Source organism: Azolla caroliniana, unplaced genomic scaffold (assembly GCF_043228905.1).
Source record: "Azolla caroliniana isolate FFs.n. ecotype wild unplaced genomic scaffold, voAzoCaro1.0.p SCAF_1, whole genome shotgun sequence".
In the NCBI taxonomy this organism is placed as follows: Eukaryota; Viridiplantae; Streptophyta; class Polypodiopsida; order Salviniales; family Salviniaceae; genus Azolla; species Azolla caroliniana.
In genome coordinates this window covers 34,722,901-34,736,487 of record NW_028230436.1, presented here as the reverse complement: position 1 = coordinate 34,736,487, position 13,587 = coordinate 34,722,901, and the positions used below count along the sequence as shown (strand labels likewise).

The following is a 13,587-nucleotide window of genomic DNA, read 5'->3' as shown; positions in this document are numbered from 1 at the left end:
GAAGGAGATGGAGAAGGAGAAGGAATGGATGGAAGGATGGACAGGGGAGAATGTTTTTTTTTTTTGTCTTTTTATTTGTTGGGTGATAATTATGTATTTTGTTTGTTTTGTTTTTTTGTTTGTTTGTGGCTCACCTTTCATTCTCCATTCTCCATTCTCCTTTCTCCATCCTCCATTCTCCATCCTCCATTCTTCTTCTCCTTCTCATTCTCTTTCTGTAACCACACCACTCTCACCTAATCCACTCTTGGCTATGGCGCTTTTAATTGCTTAACCTCTCTCTCTCTCTCCTCTCGTCCGCCCGAAAAACAGTCGCCCCCCCTTGTAGTATGACTACTATGTATCTCTTGCCTCTCCATCACGTACGTACTTCCATGTTTCGGGTAATCATTCCCGGTACCTATTCTGCCACCTGCCTCCCTCCCTCTCTATTGTCCGTTGTTGTTTCCGAGCTCTCGCTTTTCTTGTGTATCTCATGTATCATGTGCTCCTCTCTCTTACCCGTTGTATTGTCCCCGGATCTAGATCTATCATATGGTAATGCTATTAATGTCTCTCCCTCCCTGAGGATATCTCTAGAAGTTTTCTGAATTAGGATTGCACGGGAGTATTCAGTAGACACCGTTTGTTCGATGATGGAAAATCGGGTGTTCATTCTTGTCGTATATATGACCGATCGTGGATTCTTGTTTTGATTATGTGCAATGTGCACATACCGTCATCAGTTAGTCCCTTTGATATCTAATGTATCATGTGTCGGCACATATATAGTAGTGTGTGTGTGCATGTATATCGATACATCATGCATTGATATATGATGCACTTTGTGTTCTTTGTATGTATGGTGTGTATGATGCACAATGTTTCGTTTGTATGTTTGTATTTACAATTTACATACTAGTAGTATAGCATAGTCATTCTTATTATCTTTATGTAATGCATTTTTGTACATGTAATATATGCACCTTCATATATGAAAGTAGCCATTCTAATATACAATTTCATGTTTTTTTGTGTTCTTTGGCGGTTGACAACATTCAACTTGGTTTTACTTGATCTTTTCTAGTACTCAAGATGGTAGGGTCGCTTGGCCCTCGAAGCTTGCCCAAGCCACTACTTGTCCAACTTGAATCAGTGTCTTCTAGATTGTTTCTCGTTGTTGTGTAGCGGTCGACTACCTAAATTTACTTTATGTGTCCAAGGGGTAACAAGACCCAAGTTGGAGTTGCGTAACTAACAAAACTCAACTGGCTTGATCAAACCACATGAATTATTGGAGACTGAACATAGTATTTTGCTTTTTTATATTCCATTGTAGTTGACAACATGGGAATCTAACGATACTATCTTGCAAGGTGGATGGAGAAATTGGACTACAACCTCATGGTTGGTTTTTATGTTCTTGAGTAGTAAAAAACAATGGTCCAATATCATTACATGCCTATTTGGCGAATGTGTTGAACAAACAAAACAATGTGCATCTCTAAGGTTGTTTATCATGGTATCATCGTACAAATGATTTACTTATGGATTCTTACACATAGGCTATTGCCCTCAACATTAAATAAAGATAACTATGGTCATATTGTAAAGGCATCTTTCCATGTTATTTGTTGGCCAAATGAACCTAATTTAGTAACGTGATTTCATTTTATTGTCTTTGGCCAACCCATCAAATAAATAAATAAACGTTCATTTTCGATGAGATGTAGCCCACTGACATCCCTTGAGTGGCTTTGTCACGCCACCCCGCCAATGTATTAAGCAACACCCAAATGTTGGTTGCTTTTCCCTTTTCTTTGATAGTGTGTAGTGAAGTTGGGGCTTATGGGGCTCACTAGTAGTTGACAGTATGTTGCCCCACTTGTTTAACAAAGAACCATTGTTTGTCCTTTGTTAAACATGTGTTGATTATCTCATGTGTGTATATATTATATTTCCATCATGATGCCACATTTACAATACACTCATCGTATGTGTTTTCTCGTAGACACACTCACATAAAATATCCCTCAAGGTTATGATACATCTCAACTTGTCCTTATACTTCACTTTAAATCAACGTTATAGTTGGGCCATGATGTGCTTATGCTTACCCAACTCGACAATAGGGTTATTTGGCCTTGGGTAATGTGAGATATTACAATAAAAAATCATCAAGGGCAAGAAAACACTCCTCTCCTACACTATCCATTTTTTAGGGAAAAGTACCAGGATACCCCTGGAAGTTCGTCTATTTACCTGAATGCCCCTGGAAGTTCCAAATTACCAAACTACCCCTATGTCCAAAAAATTATACATTATAAAGTAATTATACACTCAAATCTACAAGCACTATTTACCAAATATGGAAGAAATGGATCCGAACTAGCCCTATTTACCAAATATTTGAGTGTATAATTACTTTATAAAGTGTAATTTTTTGGACATAGGGGTAGTTTGGTAAATTTGGAACTTCCTGGGGCATTCTGGTAAATATACGAACTTCTAGGGTTATCCTGGTACTTTTCCCTTTTTTTTACTTTTTGGGAATTTCAAAACCTCTCTTTCAACATATCTCCAATGTAAAAAGTTCTCACAAAGGAAGGAATTTGATGAAGCATGCACATATATGGTAGGGTAACAATTCCACTATGATTTTGTGTGTGTGTGTGTGTTCACAATAAAGAGGTTGATGAATTATCAATGACATTTGATCGTATGCATAATTGAAATTGTTGAGGAACGTAAATGTTTTTTTCTTTTTATTGGGGGGGGGGATAGATATTGTGGAGAGATTTTTTTGGGAAAAAAAAAAGATATTGTGGAGAGAGAGAGAGTTTGTGCTATTTGTTTAATCGCTTGTTTTGTTGGGAGATTGAAAAGGTAGGAGATATAGTTCAGGCTCGACCTCAGAGAATTTGGGAATTCTTGAAGTACAACAATTACTATCCACCAGCCCAATTATGGGTTTATTTAGTAGCAATTCCAAAGTATAATATTGATTTGCATATTAGGGGAGTGTTTGTCTTGCCTCCCGGTGATTCAACATGTCCCACCACCCACACAATGGTGGCATGACTTAGTTGTAGTACAATTGGAGAGTTTTTTTAAGCATGTTTATTAATATAATTGGGTGCTTTCATGAGAGAGAGAGAGAGAGAGAGAGAGACTTTACTCTGGGGATGGTAAAACTCTATCAGCTTCAATGAAACCCCACTGAAAAGGTGACAAAACATTTTCAGTCAATGACCCCCACAATTGTGATATAACTGTCCATATACTTTTAGTAACCTAGCAAGATATAAACCTGTGCCGAGAATGTTCATCAATCGTCGTACAAAAGACATGTGTTTGATTATTTGAGGTACTTGGGCATGTGGTATATTTGGAACTTGCGGAATGGTTTCTTATTTGATGGGCTTTCTGGAGTATCTCAACAGATATGTAGGATAAGAGGAAAGTTGATCTGGCAGTTTTCACAATTATGTTGTTGTATGGGAATTGTCCCTAGATGAGTTACATTTGTGTTGTTTTGTATTGCAGCACCTTAGAAGGTTGTCCTTGCCACATTGCTACTTTTGAAGTAGTTTTGATAGCAAGGTTTTTTGTATTGTCATGATTGTCTTAATATAAACATACATTTACGAAAAAAGAAAGAAAAGAGAGAGACTTTAGCGTTCACCCCTACATTCCACAATGGCATCTTAGTAAATGAAGAAAAATATGTATCGTGTTGTAGAGAGACATGCACGTTAGACCATGAACCAATGACTAAGTTTAGTAGTCAACACACTTATCAATTGGGTAAGCTAACTATAATAAAGATAAAAAGACCATTGCATAAATGTGCATGAATGGGGCAGGGTTATCGTCAATAAATTTTGAATGGGAAATTTACCAAAAATCTAGACTAACGATCAAAATGTGCAAAAGGACGTAAACAAGGCATTACATACTATACCACAATTATACAAGACTCTTTACACATCAAACAATTGAGGATGATCGATTCACAAGCTTACCTTATTAAATTCTTAAAGTTAGACATGTAAACATGATGGTATATGGGTGAGGCTTTGTGCTTTGCAACCTCAATATCGTGAGCTTTACAAATCACCATCAAGAGTAAGGGGTTGAGAAAATAATACCGTTGCCTAAAGGCCATGTTAACAAATGTAAACATGTAAAAACCAATCAAAGGGAACATGACCAAGTTATAATCTATTGGGTTAGTTGACTATAGTATTACTAACTAAAGTAGTTCTTGAACACTTACAAGAATAGACATCCCCCTGTCACAACTTCAATGTTTCAAGATTGTGGGGATTTGTACTTTCTTTTAAAAAAGACAAATATAAGGTATATTCATGATTGCAATGGAAGGAAACATAACATAGTACTGTAGCTAATGTGGGTGTCCTTCAAACTTTAGATTGTTTCATTGATATTGAAGATTTTCTTTAGTTTTGTACACACGTACTTATTGTTGTGCTAAAATCTTGCATTTGTTCTCATTGAAACATATGAAAGTCATATTCTTTTGGGTTCCATGCAATTTATGAATTCAACGTCTTCAACATAGACAACTTACCATGTGAAAATACTTGTATTACTAATATTTAACTCAAGCGAATAGTAGATGCTATATGTACAAAACTTATTATACATTATAACTCAAAAGGTTCCATCTCCTTACTCCAATAAGATGTCATAACTACTATTATCTTACATTACTTCAAATTATTTTGTTGCACACATATATTGGAGTTTACAAGCAAGGTATGTAAAACATAATGCAAAATATGATTCATTATAAGACTACAGTTGTTTTAGCCAATAGGATATGTTTTCATTATCATATCAAACATAATAATCCATTGTTTCAATCTTATTACTTACTATGCATAAACCTTGACAAGTAATGTACTTTAATGATTGTGTATGAGAATAACTTTACCCTATTAGCTTGTATGTGGAAATATGTGTGGGAAAGGACAAAAGTACACATACCATTACTTTGGAAATTATTCTTTTTTAATAGATTACTTTTAACCCCACAAAAACATGACCATAACTGAAAATATAACGAATTTGTTGTCATAACATTTAACTTCGAATTACGTTTTGTCATTTTATTTATAATATTAATATTAAACAAATAGGTGGAGAACTAGAGTCTCTTGTTGACACACTCTTAAAAAATGCTTATTTAATGCCATGAGATTGATAGATGGATCAATTTTGATTATTGTCCTCATTGATCAAATATGACCCATGGGACCAAAAGTGAAACATTTCGAAATAGTATTTTGTCGAATTGACTAGTGACTCATGATGCTCAAGAACTTTAATTTGTAAGTATTGCAATTGAGAGCGCACATTGTGATTGTGAGAAGCATATGTGCAAGAATGTGGAAATCAAACTTCAATGTAATAAAATGCAGCACGTTGTGTTTACATGCGATACCTTGATTCCATGCTTGTTTAGGGAAAAACCTCGATAGAACTTAGAAGTCTCTCCTCACTTTTAGATCAAAAGGATATGTGAGCTAAGTCATAACGAAGCAATAATGTGAGCTTTGGATGTTGAAAACATAGGCATTGAGAATCTATATCCATCGATGTCATTACTAAACACCAATTGACTAACTATAGTTAAACATCACATCACAAAGTATTCATTGAGAGATACTCGTAACTAGACTCAAATGAATTCATCAATGAAAACAGTTCCCAATAAATCCCAAACATAAAACGTCTAATTCCAACGACATAACTATCACATTGTTTAGGTGACTTGACATATTATCTAATAATGCAATACAAAACCCTACACGAAATAGTTTGGCATTTATTATACATCCAAAGTGTCTTGGCTTGGTTAGCAATGGGCAAGTCATTGTTATATGCATATTGATGTAATTCAACATTACATGGGCACAAGAAAATTTGTATGTCTGAACTAAATCTACAATCTTCCACACTACTACAAACACATTTGATCGCATACTAACAAAACCCCGTTTAGCATGATTAATGGCATTGATCCTTTCTAGAGAACAAGGGACTATAACTTTCGAAAGATTTGAAGGATGTGATAACCATGTAAATCTCTACACATTCGACTTGAAAAATAAACCAACTTAGAGAACAAAAATGGAGAAGTGGTCAATGATGCCCCTTGAGGGAGGTTTCCCGAAAAGAACCTAAAAAGCATTTACAACTCTACACCATAGGCTCAGAAAATCAAACAATTCAGGGAATAGGATCATGAAAAGACCAAGGATAAAATGGTGAAATTACCAATGTACTTCCTTTTTTATGGACTTTTTAAGAATTTCATGAAAACAGCCTACATGTACTCTAAACTTTCAAAAATTTATCTGCCGAAAGGAGATTCTGAACTTTCAAAAATTTATCTAAACTTATACCTATGTAAAAGGAATTTACAAAATGGAACATGAAAAAATTCAAATATACATGTAGCGTTCAAAGGTATTTGTCCCATTGAAAAATGAAGCACAGTAACAAGCTTCTAGCCATCATACCATGAGACAATGAAGAAAGTTAAAAACAATATCTTGACTGTGTTTCACAACAGTACAGAATGCTCAATAAATGAACCACTATCTTTAAATCAATCAAATTATTCTGGTAAAACTGTCTACAACTGTTCAATGTGTGAACAATGATCCTATTCATAACCAAAAACATCTTCAAATAAAAAATTTGAAAACTCTTCACGTATTCTTTATATCTCAGCTCCAGAAAAGTTCTTTGTAAAAACAATGGAATATATCTGGATCAGATATCGATGAGCTACATTCTTTTAAAGTCAAAATCAAACTACACCATGCAATATTAGTATATGTTGTTAAGCCTAACAATTAATGGAAAACAATAATTCATAAACCATCCAAACTATCTACTGTAGTTTGCATTCTGGTGGTTGCTCACCCTCTGCTGATTGTGAACAAATTTTCTGTACACATTTCTTACTTTGTTAACAATAATGCAAAAGAATCTTTCATGAACCATCCAAACTATCTACTGTAGTTTGCATTCTGGTGGTTGCTCACCCTCTCCTGATTGTGAACAAATTATCTGTACATATTTCTTACTTTGTTAGCAATACGTATTAATACTATTTAATTACATTAGCATACATAAATAAGCAAAGACAGTAGAGCAAGTCAAACAATACATAAAAATGAATCAATATGAGAATGTATCTAAATCAAATTCACATGACCTACTTTGTCTCTTCTTCTTGCTCGTAGTCATCATCCTTATCTTCTTACTCCTCATCCTTTGCTTCTTCCCCATCTTCCTCTTCTTCATCATGTTCTTCAAACTCTTCGCCTTGCAATGCTTCCCCAGTATACCATGATACTGCATGGGGTATGATTTTATCCTTAATTATGGATCTGGGTGTAAAATATAACAAATTTGTGAGTTGTCAGAAACCTGTCTAGATAAAACAGAGAACGAAAGAAATATAGAGTATAGGATAAAAGTATTATTTCATGGGGTGTGAAGAATAAATAAATAAATGACATGAAGTATCATACCTTAATTAGGGTACAACTAATAAATTGTTGGAGTCCCATGATATGTATATTGAAACGAGACAAAAGGGAAAGTAACAATCCTACTTTTTCACTAAGAAATGTGAACTCTAGCTATACCACCAAATAGATACTGCCGTTATGGCAGGCATAAACATAAAATAACCTAGTTGAGTAAACCATGAAATTTGACAAGTTAAAAGTAGATTTTTGAACAAAAAACTGGACCATGATAAGAACTTAATATTGGAATGTACCCTATATCATAATCTCGTTCCATAAGATCTTGTAATTCCTCTGCCTGTTAAAAGAATAGAAGTAATACACTCATAAAAAGAATGATAATATGGATGAATATACATCAAACTCAGGGAATAAACCATTAGTTCTACTAACTATTTACATGCAATCCAAAAACCAAGTTAAAGAATCACATAGGTATGCAAACATACTGTTGCTTCATCAGGGTCCTCATCATCTTCCAGAACCTTTGGAGGATCAAAGAAGTTGAAGAAACTATCACAATCTTCAATCTTGGTTTGAATCTTTGTGTTTCTTGAACCCTTCTTAGGCTTCTTCTGTAGAACTTTCTGTGTTACGTTTTTCCCTGGGTACCATTCTATTTCAGTCCTGTAGAAAACAACTTTGAAACTTTAAGATTTAAAACATTATTTATCCTTAACATTAAATATGTGACCACGCAATCCTACCCTGTGGCATGTTCGCAGATTGGTTCATCTTCTTCAACCATATTATAGACTTTTGTCAACTGCCATAGTCATGATGAGAGTGGTTCTATAACATAACCCAAAATTTAACATAAATAAGTAATCTTTCTAATTAAAAGAGTACCAGTGTGTTTTTAAAGTATGGATTCTCAGAAAAATGGAATTCAAGCTTGAACCCTTTCTTTCCCTCCAGATTGACACTTCGTATGTCTTTCAAGTACTTCAACGGTCCTTCATCACGTTTAGTTATCTGGAAAACTTTAGTTGTTAAGACATGATTTATCAAGAAGTCAGTTGATGTTATGACTAAACGACAAAGTTAAGCACCTCTTCACCAAGAACATCATTTGTCTTCATTGCAGTAAGCCAAAAATCTGGCACTCCTTTCTCTGATAAAACAAGTAACCCACGTAAGTAGGTAAAATAGGATTGGCATGATATAGCTTATGGTCAAAGTTTCTCTATACCCTCAGTGTTATTTGCTTTACTAGATACATTTGCTTCAGGAGTTTCTGCTTCTGCTGATGGTTCAATATCAACTATTCCGCTAACAATATTATAACGCTGCAAATCACAACCCAAAGAATGCCATCGGTAACTAGAACCATGTCATCTCTTGCTTTTGATAGACAGAATCCACAAACTTCATTAATAATTTTAAATCAGTAAGACAACTATTTTGGCAGATCCCCAGTCATCATCTCTCCTTCCAACCTACCCCTTTTTAACACAGTTCAACTCAAATGGAAAATAAATAAAACATTGGAGAAAATTTTATGAAAGATGGTTCAGAAACTGACAAAAGAGAAATCACACATACAAATTCATGACGGATAACTTCAAATACAAAAATATTTGAAAAAACTTACAACCTTTTCATATAGTGGTGCATATAACTTTTGATATTTGGCAACCAAAGCTGCTCTTTCCTCCATAAATTTTGTTTCATGCTCATCATGTTGTTTCTGGAAAGTCATAAAACACCAAAGATTCTCGATCTCAATGCAACAAATTCAGCCACGACGGAGACTTTGCCTATGAGTCATTTTGTTACTTTAAAGTAAACATAAACAATCAGGGTGAAGATATTAGGCTACTCATGAGTGAGAATGCGAAACTACAAGTTATTGTTGCTGAGAATGAGAATCCTAAGAGAAAGGTTGCAAAACTCAATGATGACGTTAATACATGTAAGCAAGTTTGGTTAGAAGCAAATGACTGTTTAGGCAAGATTAAGCTCAAGGAAGCATTGAAAAAAGAGAAAATGGACACACTAAACAAGATAGGATAACTTCCCATCGAGATCATGGCCATGGAAAGAGTCGTTCAATACACATTTCAAGATCATGGCCCCAAAACTGATCTCTCCCTTCTGCAAATTTCCTCTCTTTAGATCTACTTTATTCCAACATTGATTACAGTTGACTTTTAGAACCAACCACTACTTCATTAAAGCATTTAATGTATTGTTGTTTTCTCTCCAATCTACCCCTTCAACTCATTATGTACCTAGGAATATTTAATCTCCTTTCGTAAATGCATGGGTTACAAAACCCACTCTCACCCACAAAGAAATATAGTTCTTTTTTCAGCCTATTGTTAAGTTGTTGCTAGCCTCTTTGGCATCTTATAATTGTTCATAACAGTTTTCTCACACAAAATAGTACCTCAGATCGACTTCCTAGAATTGCATGAGAAGCAAGCAGAAAGATAAAAAAGACACATAAAAGCAAAATTTTGTGTTCCAATTGTATATTTGTAATACTCGCTTCCCGATGCATCAATAGATTCCTCTACAAATGAGGTTTTCTTATAAAGCCTATTATCATGACATGGGAAAAATGTGGAGGCTCATGTTTCACACATCATATTACATATGTTGCACCTAACTACAAAACCATAGTTTCAGCCAACGGGGAGACCGCACATATCAATACATGTTAGAGCCAGTCCCATTGTCTGCCATCCAAACCATTGCTTCAATATGACTTAGTTCACACTCACTTTGTTGGGGCACAAGTGATGAGACTTGTTAACTATGAACATTTTGCCCTAAACTAGTTTGGGAGTCTGAGTATCACACTTTGATGCAAAGCTCTACCTTTGATCACATTCAACTATGCTTCCCACACATCTTCTACCAAACTCAATCCCTACACAAATTTCTCTCCTGATAATGTGCACTCTCAATTGTGATATTCTTTAGTATGTTTTTCAACATCGAGTACTGCTATGCACTTTCACATGCATCATGTGAAAACATTATACTTTTGGTCTCACAGGCCATATTTAACCTCCGAAGACTTTTTTATTTTATTTTGATTTGTTGTTCTCATAGATGAGACAACACTTAAGATGTAATCTCTTGTTTGGTCTTATAGGCCATTTTGGCCTCTTAAAAGACATTAATCTCTCTCTCTTTCTCTTTCTCTCTCTCTCTCTCTCTACCCTAAACAAGTTCGAGAGTCTGCGTATCACACTTTGATACAATGCTCTGCCTTTGATCATATTCGACCATGCTTTCCACATCTCTTCGATCGAGCCCAATCCTTGCACGAATTTCTCTCACAACCACGATGTGCACTCTTGATTGCAACATTCATTGGTAAACTTCTTGAACATCGAGAGTCGCTACTCACCTTCACACGTATCACGTAAAATGTAATATTTTTGGTCTCATAGGTCATATTTGACCTCCGAAGACGATAATATAATATATCTATCTATCTATCTATCTATCTATCTATCTATCTCTCCCTCCCCCAGACACTTTGCTGACATTGGTGCTTCTCTCTAAGTTCGTTGGGAAAGAATGAGAAAATGCCAAAAGCACCAAAATGTCCATCCCATTGTGTACAATCTGAACCATTGCTTCCATACGACTTAGTTCACACTCACTTTGATGTGAGACGGAACATTGAGGCACAAGTGATGAGACTAGTTGACTATGCACATTTTTCCTTAAAACAGGTTTGGCAATCCAAGTACCACATGTTGACACAATGTTTTGCCTTTGATCACATACAATATGCTTTCAACCCATCTTCAACCCAACCCAATCCTTGCACAAATTTATCACATTTACAGTGTGCACTCTCAATTGCAACATTCGGTAGCAAAGTTCTTGAATATTGAGAATTGCTACTCTATTTCACATGTACTACGTGAAAATATTATATTTTTGTCTCATAGATCATATTGACTTCTGAAGATGATAATAAAATCTCTCTCTTAATTTATTTCAAACTCAATTGTCAAACTAGCAAATGGAAACCATTCACAATAAAGTACAGCAAACAGAGATATTCTCTCAGGCATCAATTAAATTTGTAAATAATATTGTTGAAAGTAAGAGGTAAAACTATCCTTCATCTTCAGAACTTCTAGATGCAGTGCCAAGTTGCAACAAACAGGAAAACTACAGAAGAGCACCTTCTAGATTCAGAAAATTCTCTTTAAATAATATAATGATTAAGTTATCTTAATCAAATGTAAACCTAGGCATGTATGTTAAGGAAATACCTGTAAATCTTGCAGGATAATTACACGTCTCTTAACATTCTGCGGTAGCGATTCCAAATAGCCAGAAGAGATACCTGACAAATTATCTAACTTATCCTGTGTAATGACATAGGATTAACCAACTTAAAGTCAACAAGCTTTCTCAAGATTCTTCACATAAATATGTATTATACATGTGTTTGTATGGACTGTTATTTTTATAACTGAGAATCAAAAGGTCCTAAGACTAAAATATTATCCTCTACTTTTGAAGATCATAAAGATATTCTAAACTTGTTGCATAAGCATATATTCATTCTACTGTAATGATGAAGTTATGGCAATAAAAGTTTACAATGAGAATACTATTATATACAGGAAAGGTCATTCAATTCAGATCCAAACAGTTCATCAGAGTCTGTAAACTCGATAGATATCTTCAGAAAAATGTTGTGCACTTTGCTATGCTTTCAGCTGGACAATGTTTTCTCTTACCTTCAAGACATTGGCAAGTCTGGCTTGTTTTGCACCACTAATACCTACGAAAACGTATAGATATTCAACCTTTAAATATTACATCTGTATATAATTGTTTTATACTTATTAAACATTCTTCAATTCCTTTCATAGACCATCAATATGAAGTTCACTGAAAATTCTTTGAAATAATGTTCTTCTATTATGCTCATTCTTCAATTCCTTCCATATAGATCATCTACGAAAGAATTCATGGGAAAACTTTGAAAACTATAAATTCTAAATGCTTTTTTATGATGCTTCTTCTTTACAGAATTGATTTAAAACTTTTCAAACATTCTTCAAATTCCTTTCATCTATGGATCATCAACACAAGGATCACTTTAAATTCTTTGAATGACGCTCTTTTATTATGCTTCATCTTTACATGATCGATGACTATTCTTCCCAAGCATTCTTCAACTCTTTCCATAGATTATCCACGTGAGGTTAACTAAAAATTCCCTGAAATAGCTGAAATATCATTCATTTATTATACCTCATGAGATGTATATGGAGCTCATCTTCTTCAATCAAAGGATGGTACAAAAGCTTTAACACGTCGAGAAAGAAGATGAGGAGAATGAGAAGGAGGAAGAGGAGGAAAACAAGAGCCTACCAGGAATTGAAGCAAGGAGGTCGTCCACGGCGTATGGGGAGGACAGTTCTTTGCTCATGTCGAGGAAACCCCGAACATAGCAGATCCAGAATATGGCTTCTATACGTGTCCGCACACGTTCTTCTTCATCTGGTCCTAGGGGCAATCAACGAATTTATCAAAATCGAGAGCAACTTTGGCATACCTATTACCCATCAAGAAAGATTTCGCTTAATTCCCAACATACCCCTGTCATTATTGAAATTTAAAAAATTAAACCTCAAATGTGGATTGACGCCACAAGATTACCAATAACACTCCTCTCTTTCTCTACGATTTAATCTTTGTCTCTGGAACTCCTCCACAATAATGTCTCTCTCCCTCCCTCGCTCCTCGAGAGCATCTTCATATACTCATAGAAGAACTTGAGGTACCAATTGAACCTACATATGATTTCTTGAATCTATGTAGAGATGAAATGTCGTTTTTCAGGTGAGAGATGGAATTTCATATCTTTTTGGTAGCACTCCTAGTGTTCATCAATGATGGCCACTATTACAAACTCTGTTTGGTTTGTACACTAATGAATCACAAGGTATGATGAGTTAGTGGAGCATTGGGAAATGTGGTTATTGTGTTATTATTATATGTATGTGATTTGTTGTTTGCAAGTACATTAGAAGATAGCCAAATG

At 34.9% G+C, this 13,587-nt stretch overlaps 1 protein-coding gene across 2 annotated transcripts; it reads right to left on the bottom strand.

Annotated features, from left to right (window-relative positions):
- Positions 1 to 6,587: 6,587 nt before the first annotated feature.
- On the bottom strand, positions 6,588 to 13,069 carry LOC147870063 (nucleosome assembly protein 1;3-like). Of its 2 annotated transcripts, XM_087336543.1 has the most exons (12): positions 12,915 to 13,069; positions 12,275 to 12,318; positions 11,801 to 11,896; positions 9,151 to 9,243; positions 8,746 to 8,842; positions 8,606 to 8,667; positions 8,403 to 8,528; positions 8,261 to 8,319; positions 8,003 to 8,180; positions 7,808 to 7,851; positions 7,239 to 7,409; positions 6,588 to 7,086 (listed from the first exon to the last, which is right to left on the bottom strand). In XM_087336543.1, the coding sequence occupies exons 1-11, from the start codon at positions 12,970 to 12,972 to the stop codon at positions 7,280 to 7,282; spliced, it is 987 nt and encodes a 328-aa protein (XP_087192669.1). In that variant the 5' UTR covers positions 12,973 to 13,069; the 3' UTR covers positions 6,588 to 7,086; positions 7,239 to 7,279. The 2 variants fall into 2 exon arrangements, with proteins under 2 accessions (XP_087192669.1, XP_087192661.1); XM_087336535.1 differs by lacking the exon at positions 6,588 to 7,086 and having other exon boundaries at positions 7,167 to 7,409.
- Positions 13,070 to 13,587: the final 518 nt, after the last annotated feature.